Here is a 16754-nt window from a genome sequence, read left to right on the forward strand (position 1 = left end):
AGAGTAAGGAATGAGAATGGCTTTTGGCTCATACTAGAGTTTCATATCCAAAGAAAAGTTTACCTTCTTGCATGAGCCAGAAATGTTTTCAGGAGGTTCTTTTCTTCTCCTTTTTTCTGAAAGGAATGGTGAAGTGAATCTAATGTAGTGCTTAGGAGTAGAGTATACATGCGGACTATAAGTGAGACCCGGTAAAGAATTGAGCTGTGTAGCTAACACTTCAGGATCTGTAGTTATGCGCAGAGGCTTTTCTGAAAGGGTGTCTGAAGGTTTTCCCGTCTTCTCATTCTTCTCACTTAACCATTCATTGACCAAGTGCTAGAGAGAAGGAAAATCTGGATCACTATATATGTAATTATACAGATTCTCCTATAGAATATTCTAATACCAAATTTGTAACTGACATATCTGAGAGATTAATTTAAATCCTTCATATATGATGTCTAAAAAGTCAATATAAGTCATTCTGCATTTCCTTGGTTATCTACACTTATTACTAAAATTTTTTACACAATTATACTTTGTAGGAACAAAACACATGATATTTTTATAAAATAGTAAAAATCTAGGAGACCTCAGTACTGTCTTAAAAACACAAACACTAAACTGCTTCTATATTATGTGTAAAATGTTTAGTTTGTCAGACTTTAGGCAGTGTTTTTTTTGTTGTTTGTTTTTTTGCGGTACGCGGGCCTCTCACTGCTGCGGCCTTTCCCGTTGCGGGACGTGCAGGCTCAGCGGCCATGGCTCACGGGCTCAGCCGCTCCGCGGCAATGGTGGGATCTTCCCAGACCGGGGCACAAACCCGTGTCCTGTGCATCGGCAGGCGGACTCGCGACCACTGCGCCACTTGGGAAGCCCTAGGCAGTGGTTTTCTACTCTGGCTGCTCATCAGAATCTCCAGATGAGGCCAGTGCATATATATATATATATATATATATTATATATATATATATAAAAAATATATATATATTTTTAAAGCTGTCGGCATTGACAATCACTAATGATTTAAGGGGGTTGAAATCTCTAAGTTCCCATGCTTTGAAAATTCACATAATCCCTTTCTTAGTTCTGTTTATTTTTTTGCATCTACAGTGTACATAGTTCACTCTTTACTGGCTGTATGAATATACCTGATCCTAAAGTATAATGATTACTCAACTTTTTCTTTTTTTAAGAACTAGTTATTTAGTAAAGTTCAGATGTAATGGGCATGGAAATAAGGATTACATTTCTCAGCTCAAGCACATTTTCCTTGCTGTGTGGGCACTTATATCTTTTCTATCTAGTTATCAAATTATACTCCTTTAATTTTTATTATAAATGTAATTTGTAGAATATGTAGAAAAACTAGTGTATATGTATTTACACATACATTCTCACAATACACATACAGAAATACATACATTAAAAAAACAGTCTACCCACATCCTGTCTTCTAGAGATAATCACTATAAGCATTTTGGCATCTTTTCTTTCCTTCCTTTTTTCAATGTATGTAAACTTCCTTTCTAGGACAAGCAACAGTGGGGCTAAAGCACTTGGGAGTCTGCAACAGACTGCCCCGGTGTGAATCCCGGCTTTGCCACTTACCGTTACCTCAAGCAAGTTACATAACTTTTCTACATCTCAATCCAGATCTATAAAAGAAGGGTCATGAGAGAAACTAGCTCTACAAATAGGGTTATTGTAAGGATTACAAGAGTTAAATAGCCAAAGCTCTTCATAGAGTATCTGACACAGAATAAGTGCCATGTGTGAAACTGAAGGCAGCCTTTACATTATAGGAAATCACAATAATTTGGTACTCTGTCAAACAGTAATGTTGTTTAAAATAGCAGTATATATCACACGCAAAACTTGTGGGAAAAAGGCTTTTTTTTTTTTTAGAGAGAATCAGGATACAGGAACCTATATCTCAAGACCAGGGAATTAAATCTATAGTGCCACAGTAGTTTAGTCATTTAATAATTAAAGGGCAGGGACTGTGTCATATTTGCAGTCAAGAAAGCAGCCTTTTGTTTTGTTTTCCTGCACTGTGCAGCTTGTGGAATGTTGGTTCCCAGACCAGGGATTGAACCCACTGGGCCCTCAGCAGTGAGAGTGCAGTCTTAACCACTGACCACCAGGGAATTCCCAAAAGTAGCTTTTCTTTTAAACATGAATCTTTTTTCTTTCTCACTAATCCAAATTATGGAGAAAATCTGCAGCTACTTTTTGTCCTCCCAAAGTGGGCAAAAGTAACTGCTCATTGTCAAAATCAAGTGCTGGCTTGCTTGTTCAGGATCCAAGGTGCAAAGGTGAGCACAGACTTCAAATCAGAGCGGTGTTTAGATCGTCTCTGTCTAATCCTTTGACTCGCCACTGAAGTATACTCCCAGGTTCCTCCTAGATATTTACGAAGTATACTTATGGTTTCACAGTACCTACAAACTATACTGAATTTGGTAAGAACAAAGACCAGATAAAGTGGGTTTCAAAGTATTTTGTTGTAGAAGGGCGTGAGAAGGATCCATTTATGATCTACCCCACTGCCCAGAGAGCCTAAGGGTTGCACTTTGGTATCTGCTCCAATCTGCTGTACTCAGAATGGGAGAAAAACAAAGCTTCATAAGGGTGTTCTGTATTTCTGGCCTTCCTGTAAAGCTCAGGTTGGTTTATCTCAGTGATTGTTTACCACAATTGCTTCATTAAATCTGACAGTAGTTTTTGACAGATTTTTATTAATAAATTGACCTAAAACTACCCTTCCTGAAACCCTCCCACACTGTTGGTGGGAATGTAAATTGGTACAGACAGTATGGAGGTTCCTTAAAAAACTAAAAATAGAGCTACCATATGATCTGGTAATCCCACTCCTGGGCATACATCCGGAGAAAACCGTAATCTGAAAGGATACATGCACCCCAAAGTTCACTGCAGCAGGACCTAGAGATGATCATACTAAGTGAAGTAAGTCAGAGAAAGACAAATATCATGATAGCACTCGTGGAATCTAATTTTTTTAAAAAAGAAACAAATGAACTTATTTACAAAACAGAATCAGACTTAAGGGGAAACGGGGTGGGGGGGATAAATCAGAAGCTTGGGATGAACACATACACACTACTATAGATAATAAGATAACCAACAAGGACCTACTACTGTATAGCACAGGGAACTCAATATTCTGTGATAAGCTATATGAGAAAACAATCTAAAAAAGAATGCATGTATGCATGTGTATAACTGAATCACTTTGCTGTATACCTGAAACTAACACAACATTGTAAATCAACTACACTCCAATAAAATTAAAATGAAACTACCCTTCCTTATAAATTTTCACATCCTACTACATTCTATGGAAATCAACAATTTCTTCACACTTAATTCTTGTAATCTACCTTTACCATGAAATTTATAAAAACTATAAAGAAAGGATAACTCATCTCAAACTAGTTGTTTCTGAGAAGTGTAGTTTAGTACATAAAGTAGGCAAAATTAAATCATTAGAAATCAGAATTGCCATACTACAAGGAAGCCTTGATATACTGGATATTTTAATGATGCAAACATTTCTATTAACTGATTTTACAGTTTTGCAATTCTCATTCTTAGTTTAAAACTTTGCTAGTATAAAAACCACGACTCTATCACTCTTCCTTATGAGATGTTATAGACTGAATTCCTAAAACATGAATATATTTAACATCATAAGACATTTGTTAAAAAACAGTTCTTACATTCATTAAGAATCACATACCTTTTTTGTTTTGGGATACTTTGTTGGACATTTATTAAGTGCTGGAACTTCAGTTTCAGTAATTATTTCTGCTAGTGCAGTTTCACTTTCTGGTTCTATTGCAAGTACAGTATTTTCAGTATCATTTTGTTGTGAAGTAACTTCTATATCAGGAGAAGACGGTTGGATATCTGAACACATGCTGACAGTTCTGTGTCTCCGACGCTGCTGTCCGATGTGAGTCCTACTCCGAGAAAAACTTTTTCTCTGTTTAGTTCTATTTACTTTGGCAGGAGTTGGCTTGCTAGCAGTTTCTTCTTTTGCTTGTTCCTAATTCAAAAGAGAATGGAACTTTTAATACGTTGTTTATATAACTCAGTAGTTGAAATCTAATGGCATCAATCTGCTTCAGAAGCTAACTGCCCCAAATGTCTTTATGAATTCTGATATATATTAAATTGACATAATTAAAAATTTTCTTACTCTCCAAAACAAAGCAAGTGGAGTCTCATAGCTGAAGTCTTAAATTCTCATAGGATTTGAAAAATGCTATTAAAAAGCTAGTATCACATCAAAAATTCTTTATAGATGTAATTAAATTGTGGAAATTTTATTGGAAAGTGGTGAAGTGTGAAAATAAAACTAGACCTGAATAATAATACCTGAATAACTTCAGCATCAGTGACAATCTGTGCATCTTTACATTCAGTTTTAACTTCAGTTTTGGCAGTGCTGATCCTTTCCAAAGCTTGTTCTCTTCTTTTCTCTCTTTTTTCAAGTCTGGCAAAAGCTTGCAGAATTGCTTCCATTTTCCTTTCTTCTCTTGTCTACAAAATTTAAAGTAACATAATAAATACTGCTGTGAAGTAAAATTCAAAAGTCCAAATGTTCATGGCAAATTAAAAAAAATTTTCTATGATGGTGTTAGCAAAACACCTCTTTTGATGGTAGATATGGGATTAAAAACATTTATATTCATTTTAGATCTTTGAGAATCCCAAACATCTTGGTAAACCCTGTCATTACAAATATATTACAATGAAAGGAATGTTTGGATGATTGTATGTTAATGATAAAGGTAAGGCAAAACCAAAAAAAGACTCAAGAACGACCCTGCTTTATCAAACCAAAAATCTTTTTTTCTCAATAATACATTAGGCAGCCTTTTAAAAATAAGATCGAAGTTCCTAAGGTAATAATATGTTGAAAAGGTTAAATCCATATGAACGTAAGGAGTGAATATATTGACATGTCATAGCAGGATATTGTGGGGTGAAGTCCTGGGTTTAAATCATGATGCTACCAGTCATTTACTATCTCTGTGACCCTAGGCAATGTAACAACTCTGGTTATTAACCTTTTTGAGCATCTTATAAAATGTGGGTAACAATATTTACACTTCACAGAATTGTTAATGAATTCAAATATAAAATATCTGTGAAGTTTTCCAACCTTACTTGGAAAATGGTAGGCATTTCTTAGGTGTTACTATTTCTCCTTTGGCTCTCTTGCCCTCCATAATAATTGTTATAAGGCATTCCTCTGTCTTCTGCTCTTCCCGTCTACACTGACAGTTCAAGGCAGAGACTGGAAAACAGCAAGAGTTCCTTTGAGCATCAGTTCTCTTTGGAGAGAGAATATTAAAAGCAAGACCCAGAGCCTTAGCCAGGGGGCCTGGCAAATGCTTCAGGTTTCAACCAGAAACAGGAAGCATGTCCATCAACTGTCCAGTTCTCCAAATGTAAAGAACCAGGTCCTGAGGCTTAGATCCATTCATCTTTCTTCCTTTATTGTCATCCATGTAGGAAAGAAAGATCAATAACTCAAGGTCTGGCTGCATGGTCTTCTCAATATCAGAGCTTTAGAGTTCGAGTAATTATCAGCAGAGATTCAAGCATTAAGTAAGACACCTACACTATGAAAACTATTACTTACTCTTTCCTATATTTTTTCCTTTTATTGTTCCACTAGGTAAGGGAAATATGTAAACAAAACTCTTCTGAGAACTTTATAATTGGTGAAAACAGACTACCATACTGCAAATGTGTCAGTCTTATAAAATGTGTTATCCTCACCCTCTTTATTTTACAGGTAAGGAAACTGAGATCCAAAGAGGTAAGATTACTTGTTCATGGACACATATCTGCGTCTTAGCTTTCTTGGTCTGGGATGGATAATAAGACACTAAAATAAAGAACATAGGCAAAAGATCTCTTTACTGGAACTGGAAGTTTTAAAGCTGAATTCTTTCCTTAGATAATACATGTCTCTGGTCTTAATAAATCACTTTACTCGACCCCTTTTCATTTATGGCTCTCTATAAAAATCCTGTCTCAATATATTAGGGCTTTTCTAACACCCTAAATTTAGAAGTCTGGAGTAACTAAAAAATAAGATTTTCATAATTGCTTCACCTGTGGAATGGGGGTGGGTAGAAAGAGAAGGGGTTCATTATTGTGCTTATAAATTTAAAAATAAATCTGGGAAAAGTACATTTTTCCAAAAGAAACAAACTTGTCTTAGCAAGAATCATTTTATGTATAAAATAAATTTACCCACGGGCCAGGCACCCAAAGGAGATATTTTCTATGTCATGATTATCCAAGGACAGTTTCCTAAGATAAATACGAATTTATGCCAAAAGAAGTTTCCTTGACATGGTCCATTATTCACTTGTTTTAGATACAGTAAGGGTCAGAGATAAAATTAATTGATGTAAAGACAAAATTAATTCATTTAAAAATTGAACTCCCTTGGTAAACAATGCAGCTAATGGATAGTCAAAGCAAAATCCTTTATTTCTAGATGACTCGATCTTTTTGAGCTGGTCAGGATCTTAAAAATAATCTAGTCCTACACTGCTGAAGAAACCAGAGCCCACGTGTATTAACAGAATCACTCAAAGGCAGAGCCATAATTATTATCCAAGTTTCCAGGCTCCTGGTTTGTTCTTCTTTCCAATTACCAACTACTGACACACTACATAATGCAAAATAAAGCATAATTCTTCCTACATTTACTACAACTATTAACTGAAAGCACTAAACAGGTATCCTAATAGCTTTAACCCAACTTCATCTTAAAACACACACTTTAGAAAATGTAAACATGCTTTTGATTATGTGAAGAAAAGAAAAACGTTAGTTACTAATCTACTTTTTTTTAAAACTCCTTAAGGTTCATATGTCATTCAGCTTTTATATTCACCAGTGTATTCTCTGACACACACAACCAGATATACAGTATGTAATGACTGAAAATTTACCACCCACTTTATAGAGCTAACTGATAAATAAGTTTTATATATAGCTTGAGATAATTATAGCTGATTGTTCAGGGGACTAGAGAAATTAGGAGCCTTAGTTCAGCAGATTGTCCATAGATCCTGACCTCTGAGCTGGATGTAGTTTAGATGATACTTGTCACCTAAGGCTACCACCAGGACCTGCATGTTTCATTTTCATGACTCATTCCAAGCCACTGACTGTTCAGACCTCAAAAGTCATTTTTACTCTCTATGAGCTTGGCAACTGATAGACCCTGATTTAGAATTAGAATTAGAATCAGACAGGGTTGACTTTTGACTTTTGTTGTTAACAACAACACTGTTGTTAACGCTGGAGTGTTGGGTGCTGAACTAAAAAAACTGACAAATCTCTGATGAGATCTACAGATTGCTTTTATGACATTTTTCAGTTTATGGCTTTACAGTATAACACACAAGAGTACAGTAATTTTCTGTAAGCGGAAAGTCTGCTTAATATCCCTTTATAGGATTTTATCACTTGAGTACAGTGAGAATTTTTATTACAATTTTGTGCTTCAATGTATAAACACACTGGAACACAAATTTAACTTGAAATCATGTCACCTTGTACTTGGAAGAGACTATGGAGATCTTCTTGTATGAGCCCCTATTCAACAAATGGTGAGGGACTTCCCTGGTGGCACAGTTGTTAAGAATCTGCCTGCCAATGCAGGGGACATGGGTTCGAGCTCTGGTCCGGGAAGATCCCACGTGCCGTGGAGGAACTGAGCCCGTGAGCCACAACTACTGAAGCCCCTGCACCACAAGGAAGAGTAGCCCCCACTCTCAACAACTAGAGAAAGCTTGCGCACAGCAACAAAGACCCAACGCAGCCAAAAGTAAATAAATTTATATTTTTTAAAAAATGGTGAAAACCTAAGGTCCATATAGTTCAAGGACTACATAATAACACGAATTAAAGTTTTATACAATATCACAACTGAAAAACTAAACTACACTGACTAAATTGTTAGAATTCATCCCAATTAGAGATATTTGGTAATATGAAGCTGAGTGAAAATAAGGTTATGTACTCTGGATGCCTTACAGTGGCTTTAGAAGGAAATTTGCTAGTAGTAGGATGTAAGAATTGAGAAGGAAACAAAATGAAGACATTTAGGTATTTTGTGATTTCTTTTTTTTTTTTTTTTACCTTACTACCAAGTAGGAAGTGGCTCTTAAAAACAAAAACAACAAAGTTGCCTTTTAAAGGAAAAGGGAAATGGCAGGGCCAACCTACCAAATTACTTACAGCGTTGAAATAGAGAAATTAAAAGACTTCTTACTCAACTAACTTCCCTTAACCTTTTGAATAGGAATTTATTAATTTTTTTAAAAATGCTAAGATTACTGCTTACCAATAAAATTGTTCCAAAAGAGTAAGTATCTCCATTTCTTCTCTACCACATGATGATTTAGTTTAACTTCATAGCACTCTTTCCTGTTTGATGTTTGTTTTTCCTTCCACCCCGTCCTCCGTGAAAGCTGCTCCAGAACAGGGACCTTGCCTTCTTTTGTTCACCCAGTACTTTAAATGGTGCTCAGCATATAACAAACACCCAAATTTTTAAGTGAATAAGAATTGGGTATACATTATATAAACCATGTATATCACTGTAATTTGAAGGTATGTAATGAAGTCTTTAAACAAGATTTTGGAAATCCTGAATTTACTACAAGGCAGCTGAAGCTGAATATCCTCATTTCGTTTGAACAGACAACCTATAAAAATAAACAGGTTCCTTTTTGCTAGTCGATACTACGATTTTGAAAAAACAATTCCTAAACACTGTGGTGAAGAAAATGGGACTTAAGAAAATTAAAACTAGTAATCAACGTTAACTTAGTCATGCTCTGAGGAGAGAAAAGTTAAGATGGACAATACATGTCAGATGACTTTTCTGGCAAATTTACCCTCCCCTATAGTTTACTATTATTAAAAATTCTTTTGCATCTTCTAAACTGATCTTCTAAATCAAGTCGCTTCCTAGAGACATTAGTAAGAGCATGGATTCTGTATAGTAGTGTCTTCTCAGAGTGTTTTTTCTATAGAATAAAAATCTGCAGGATGTCAAAGGTGTCACTACAGAAAAACAAGTTGCAAGGACGTACAGGTTGAGGAAATGCTGACATAAACCGAACTTCTCAAGAGGTTTCAAACACCATGTATACTGGAAATCTCGAAGTTGGGGACAAGGTATACTGTTTACTAAAGTCAGCTGGCTACAAAGCTCTCTCTTTCACAAAACATCTAATTAGAGTTCCATGGAATACCTTTTGATGTGAAGGATCAAGCCTGAGAAAATTGTGGGGAATCCTGCATCCTATCCTGCCTGGACTATAAGCTTCATTTAGTTCACACTCATGGGCGTATCTATAGCTTTCCTCAAATGGCTGCCAGGAACATCTAATAAGCTCAATTATAGACCACCTACTTTTATAAAAGCCAGACCTTTTTTTCCCCCTAGAAGCTAGGGCTAAGGCAATGAGCCCCACAAATCCTTGCCCTTACATAGTTTATATTCTGGTGATATACAGTTGATTCTAGATTGTCCTAGATGCTTGACAGGTTTAAGAAACTCATAGCTAGGTGACTATCCCTTCATATCCTTTTGTTGGTCTCAAATTTCTATCCTCCTACATGTGAAGACCACCTGAACCACCTTGCATGGACTCCAGTTTAAGCAATCTGACTATAACAGGCCATCAAATATTACCAAGACTATATTCCCCAAGTACTCTTTCCATAAGGTTGTGGAAAGTTATTTTGAAAATATATTAAAAGATACTACAAAGGAGGTTCTTTTCATTTCATTATAAATGGGGTGAAGGAGGGGAAGCAAGCCTCCTTTTGAATTTAAATCTTTCTAAGGTTTTATATTTTTAATCAATCACCTGTTCATCAGAATAAGGTGAGCTTCTCAATATCTAACCCCCTTCTGTACACTTAACCTCTGACAAGGTTATGGCCACCTAACTTCAACTCAACTACCATGGACCTGGGAGAGTCTACTCAGTAGTACCCCGGTTTTGAAACCAGGTGAGTATAAACAGCCTGCTGTATTTCAACTTACCGTATTATTATATTTCAACCCACTGTATTTCAGCTTAAGATTCTCCCAAGTCAATTCCAACCCACTGCCAAAGAAGTATCTCTTACTAGTTAAAGAGAAAATGTCTAATAACCATCTATTCAGTTCCATACCATTTAGCCACATGTGAGCTTTTGTAAGGAGAGGACAAAATATAATGGAGGAAAAAGGAAAATATTAAGAATGGCTTTCTACCCTGGCCCCCTAATGATTTGAGTATTCTTTCATGAAATCATCATTCAGCATTTCATGTGATCTACAATCAACCAATCTTATTTTCCTATATCCCTCCTCACCACCACCCCCCCAAAAAAACAGCCTATAATTCCAGCCAAATGTGATTTTAAACATCATAAGGTAATGGTAAATTCTACCTAGTTCATGAAATGACCTCTGATCCCTCCAGCTATAAGTTACCTGTCATATATCTCCTTTACCACACTTCCTGCTGCATTGTAACTGTTTTCTAAATGCCCTCGAAGGCAGAGATATTATCTTCCACTCTCAACAAAAGGAACAAAGTAGCAACCAAACTACATAAATCACCTGTGCTATTTGTGGAGACTGAGCAACATGCTAATATTAGGTTGTATATGGAACTGCCATTTGTATAGATAAAAACTATCAAATCAACAATTTCATATGGTTCAAGCTATACTACAAAAGGATGGGCTGAAGTATATTTGAATTTGGACATTACATGGTACTTATCTGGGAGGAAAGTCTGACTTTTTATATTTCAATCTCATAGATACACGTCAGAACTGGTATCTCCTATTATAATGCTTTAAAGTCTGTCCCATCACAGGAGAAAATTTAAATCAGTTTGACCTAAGTTTCTCAGGAGTTGACCTATCTTTCCAATTACTGATGTTAACATAGCCAATATAAAAGGCAAACACTGGAGTAATAAAGCCTGATGAGTACTTAAACTTTTCAAAACAAAATATTTCAACCCACAAATACTAATACTTTGGGGAGTGGGAAGGGGCCAAACCAACTGCTTAAGAATTCTAGGATGCATGCTTTTGCATTCTAGTCATTTGAGTATAGCAAAAATTCTATAATTAAAACATCCAGGCAAACACAGCAATTACAACTAACAACATTACAGTGAACTTGAAGGCTACAGGTTAAGGAGCCAAGGATTTTTAAATACTTACTTCAAAAGGGAACCCTCATACGCTGTTGGCGGGAATGTAAATTGGTGCAGTCACTAAGGAAAACAGTATGGTGGTTCCTCAAAAAATTAAAAATAGGATCCAGCAATTCCACTTCTCAGTGTATAAAGAAAACCACTAAATGAAAACATACGTGTACCCCAATGTTCACAGCAGCATTATTTATAATTGCCAAGATATGGCAGCAACCTAAGTGTCCATCAACAGATGAATGGATAAAGATGTGACCAATATACATATATATGTGTGTGTATGTATATCACACACACACACACACAATGGACTACTACTCAGCCGTAAAAAAAGAATGAAATTTTGCCATTTGCAGCAACATGGATGTGGAAGGCATTATGCTAAATGAAATAAGTCAGAGAAAGACAAATACTGTATGATACCTCTTATATGTGGAATCTAAAACATACAACTAGTGAATATAAGAAAAAAGAAGCAGACTCACAGATGTAGATAAACTAGTGGTTACCAGTGGGGAGAGGGAAGGGGGGGAGGGGAAGTATAGGGGTAGCAGATTAAGAGGTACAAACTACTAGGTATAAAATAAGCTACAAGGATATATTGTACAGCGCAGGGAATATAGCCAATATTTTATAATAACTATAAATGGAGTATAACCTTTAAAAACAATCACTATTGTACGCCTGTAACTTATACAATATTGTACCTCAATACTTCAATAAAAAATATTTCATATCCCTTCAAAATACCAAATTCTAAATATTTACGTTTGTTTATTCCCATGAAAAATACTCAGCTGCACAACCACCTTAGTGGCATATATTAAAATGAATATGCTAAAACAGATATAAAAACATGAAGTATTCATTTATATTAATATAGCATACTAGTAGACAAAATCTGGACAAAACTGGATTCCCAAGTATGCCTTTTTGTCTACCTATCCAAAGTTCCATCATGTTCAACAAAAAGGCATTTCTCTTTCCTTCTGCCATCTCAAAATGAGGATGTTCTAAGTTCCACTAACTTTCTCAGCACTGAAAGAAGGAAGTATTTTAAAAGTAGCCCCAGAGTCATATAACAAACCTCCAGGTTTGAATTTTCTTTTTTCCTCTCATTTCTCTCCCCCCAAAAGCATTGTTATAGCCCTTAAAGCCGTATTTGTATCAGACGCATGCCTCATACAGAAACCACTCATACCCTAAAGTGATCTTCTAAAAGTTTCTGCAGGATTATTGCAAAGACAAGGCTGTGGCAATTGTGGAATGAACTGGCCAATATTGAACATCTAGTCAAGAAAGGGCCATAGGTAATTTGGGTAGGTACAGGTAATTTATTAGATGTAACCCAATCTTGAAAAAGGTTCAAGATAATTCCTTTTAGAGGAAGAACTCCTTTTTCTTTATAAGCAACCTCCTCCAATATTTTCTCCTATATTTGTTTTTCTTCTCTCCTGTTCCTAACACTACCCTGTCCCATCAGAGCAGTGCTTCTGAAATCCTGAGGCTGTGAAACAGTTCTGCATTGCTTTTGCAATTTTGAACATCAACAATACATCAGTGTTAGAGGAATGACCATCAAGGCAATAAGAGTTACATTTAAGCAGGCCTACAATGACCAAAATCCAAAGATCCTACCGCTAAGTATATGACACCTGAGATTCCATGAAATACAACATGAAAATCACTAAAACAGGAAACAAGGGAGCATATAAAATAAAGGGGAGTGGGGAAAGCCCGTACTAAGATCATCAGTTGGTATATAAAGTCATTTTCAAATCTTAAGGCAAACTATATCTTAATGTCTTCTTAACTGGCCTAGACATTGTATCAATTGCTAAATTACCATGGATTTTTAAGAAAATATCTTGTCCTAGTTTTTATACAGGTTAAGATATTTCAAATAAATAGTACAGGGAGTGTAAATACTAACCTTATTTTAATGGAAACCTTACTTTGTGATAGCAATATGAGATGTAAAAATAGCAGCTGCCAACAGTGGGTATTCTTCTTTTTCGCATAAGCCATTTATTTAGTGCTATTATAAGCTTTAAAATTCCATTTTTGTTTTACATTAAATTATGAAGAGAAAGGATACATTTAGTTAATGAAAAACATTTTGAACAGTAATTCTGGCATTAAAATTAATAGTACTCTGCTTCAAAAATGTTAAAAAATTATTTCTTAAATGTCAGAAATTCTAAATTGTCTAATGAACACACACTGAAAATACAAAAGATTAGTGGAAGTTACTTGAATGGTAATGACAAAGCCAAATAGAAATGCTCAGGGACACATCATGTTTGCTAACTTCAAAGAACAAGGTAAAGGCCCTCCTAAAGGCAGCAGCAAGTATTTTGGGACGAGCAGTGTCACTAAAACCCAAGTGACAGAAGGAAGCTGCTACCGGCCTTCCAACTTACCATCTTCCTTCTCCTTTCTGCAATCTGTTCCTCTGACTCCATTTCTACTTCATTGCTAATGGGAGTTTTTTCTTCTATATCATCAATAAAATCTGGTTCCTGAAAGATGGAAATGACTGCTTTATAGAAACTACTACTCCATCTACAAACTAGAGGCACAGAACCATGTATTTTAAATGTCTTTCAACCAGAACTAATTAAACATAAAAATTACAAGAGTACTTAAATCCATTTCAGAAACTTAAAACTGGTTCCTAATTCAGGAAACTTTTCAAAATCATGCAATCAAATAATTTTGTTTCTCAAAGTTCTAGTCAATAATGTTCTTTATCAGTAGAGTCCGCAAAGCCTTAAGTTTATATTCTTACCAACACATAAACATATAAATTATTTCACATAACCCAGTGCCTACAAATACCAAGTGCTTAATAAAGGTTTGTTCAATTTAACACTTACGGGAAACTATCCTTAGAAGATAAGACACTGGAGACGAATAAAAGCTTACTTAATCTTCACATTTAAAAGGTCCTGCCTAACTAACTTCCATTTGTTTAGAGGGCATATAACAAAATACTTCCTGGTGAAGCGGAAGTACAGGCCAAACTCTTTCCTCAAATTTATCTTATGTGTTTTTAAAATAACTTCCTCTCAAAAATCATATGTCCACCCCTACAGAATTGATTTCATTATGTCCCAAATATTAAAGGAAAGGAATCATTATGGCTTAAGACTTTAAATAAGAACATTTATTACAAACATAAGGACAGTGCCATCTGGAAGAATTTTTTTAATTACCCAGTCTTAAGGAAAATCTTGTATTCAATTCTACAAGGATTTGCTGGGTGAGCTGTTTCTTAAAAGTTTAACAAATATTGTACAAATTCTAGCAGAACCTGTAGTTTACATTTATAAGTACTTCATTAAATAAGAGAATGACTTAAAAAGTTTAAGCCATTTTATACAAAAAAGAGGATAAAATATGACAAATTAATTTTCTTCTCTTAACTTCTTTCATCAAGATTCAGTAGAGCATAGTTCAGTACCTGATTATTTGACACCGATAGTCTCAGAGGAGAAAGCTTTCTCTGTTTAGTTTCCGGGCTCTTCATTTTGTTCGCTGTCCCTTCACAATCCAAAGTAATATTCTGATTTTGTGTATCTTTTTCTTTTGAAATATCCTTTTCTTTTTTTCCTTTCTTTCTTCTGGTCTCATAACCACTATTGATGTTTTCCGTGGATTCAGAACTACGTTTCAGAACAGGGCACTCTGGATTTTCTTTGAGGCATGCACAATCCACCTTGTACTTACTGGAAAGAAAACCAGTTAAATATTTGTTCAAGATATAGACTGTAATATTTTCTAATCCATTTTAAGCTACACCTCCACAAAACTGTATGCTATTACTAATTATAAGCAATCGTTTTCACTAATTTTCATTCCTTATAACTATGACAAAATAAATTTTCTCATAAAAACAATATAATAATTAGAAGTTGATTTCTGACCAGAGATTGGTCATAATCATAAGGATAACCAGTGATGGGTTACAGAAGGAAAAAACTCCAATAAATTAAAACTGAGTCTTTTTAAGTCAAATGATACCATGGCATATTTTAAGGCAAAAACCCCAGGTTACCTCAGAGTGCTATAAGGTGTATATGCAGAATATGATAAAATACTCTAAATCTGACCTAAATAAAAAATGCTAGGTACAATAAATACCAAATCTTAACTACTTTGTCTTATACTTTAAGGAATGATTTCAATAACCAGGGTTCTTTAAAAAGCTACCTTGAAAAAACTGAATGTCATGTTTGCCTTTGCCCTTAGGTATTCCCTCTTTCAAATAAACGGAAGCTTGAAAAATAATTGCACTACCTCTCATCTTCACAGTAGTGATAATTATTACTCCCATTTTACGGATGAGATTAAAGCTCAGAAGGTCAGTATCTTGTCCAAAGTCACACATTAAGTGGTAGGGATGACATTCAAATACAGGTCTGAGTCCAAAGCCCACACTTTTCAGCTCTTCAGTATTTCTTAACTCTCTACCCTCTTGTCTACCACCAAGAGTCAGTTCATCTCTAGGATATAGGCTGAATGCCCAAACCAGAGTTAAATAATAACGGAAGACTCCCACTTTGCATGTTTTGAGTAGTTTGTTCATAATAAAAAATAATTTACTTTTCCAAGTTTCTAATACGCCTAACTCATTCACTTTCAACACTGGTAGAAAGCTACAAGTCAAACTGTCTAATTCTGTGAATCAGGGGTAGAACTCAAACATCATGGTCTACCCCTCACCTCTCCAAATCAGGCAGTAACAGAAACTAGCTGGAAACTTTTTCTAGATATTTTCTTTGATTTTAGGACAACAGAACTGCAAATAGTAATGATGACAACTGCTAATATTTATTCAGCACTTATTTTGTATCAAGAATGGTTTTAAACCCTTTACATGTGTCAACTCAATCTTCGAAATATTCCTGTTAGGTATTCTTTTTCTCATATTATAATGAGGTAATGAGGGAGAGAGAGATGACAAAATTGGTCCAAGGTTACATAACTAATATAAGTGACCGAGCTAGGATTTGAAAGCAGAGAGTCAGATTATAAAAAGCTTATATTTTTAACCACTGTGGGAAACAGTCCCCCAAAGCAATGAGCAAAGAGCTATTATGCTCAATTTTCCACCTTGGTGGCGGGGGCGGAGAAAGAGCTAAAAAGGAAACACTTTAGTTATCAGGATAAATCTGACTCCAACAATCAAGTAGAGATGCATATACTGAAGGAAGAGGGATTTCATTGACAGAAAACATAATGGACATTAAAAATGTCTGCATGTAAAATGGATACCACACAAACTCTTAAAAATAAAATACAGGAGGATATGAACTGAAATCCTTATAACCCAAAAGATTATAGTATATATAAAGAAGTGCCTCCACCCACATTGGTTTAAAAAAAAAAAGACTACCCAGCAGAAAAATGAACAGATGATGAGACAAGTCATAAGAGAGGAAATCCAAATGACAAATGAATACATAAAAGGAT

The 16754-nt window shown here is 35.2% G+C and overlaps 1 protein-coding gene across 1 annotated transcript in view; it reads right to left on the minus strand.

Moving 5' to 3' along the window:
* The window catches only part of KMT2E (lysine methyltransferase 2E (inactive)), a 73125-nt gene that overhangs the window by 7819 nt on the left and 48552 nt on the right, over window positions 1-16754 (minus strand). The window contains 5 exon segments of the mRNA XM_033862900.2: window positions 64-318; window positions 3746-4054; window positions 4387-4551; window positions 13700-13798; window positions 14743-15007. Coding sequence (XP_033718791.1) covers window positions 64-318; window positions 3746-4054; window positions 4387-4551; window positions 13700-13798; window positions 14743-15007 — 1093 coding nt within the window.

This window comes from Tursiops truncatus, chromosome 9 (assembly GCF_011762595.2).
Source record: "Tursiops truncatus isolate mTurTru1 chromosome 9, mTurTru1.mat.Y, whole genome shotgun sequence".
NCBI classification, from domain to species: domain Eukaryota; kingdom Metazoa; phylum Chordata; class Mammalia; order Artiodactyla; family Delphinidae; genus Tursiops; species Tursiops truncatus.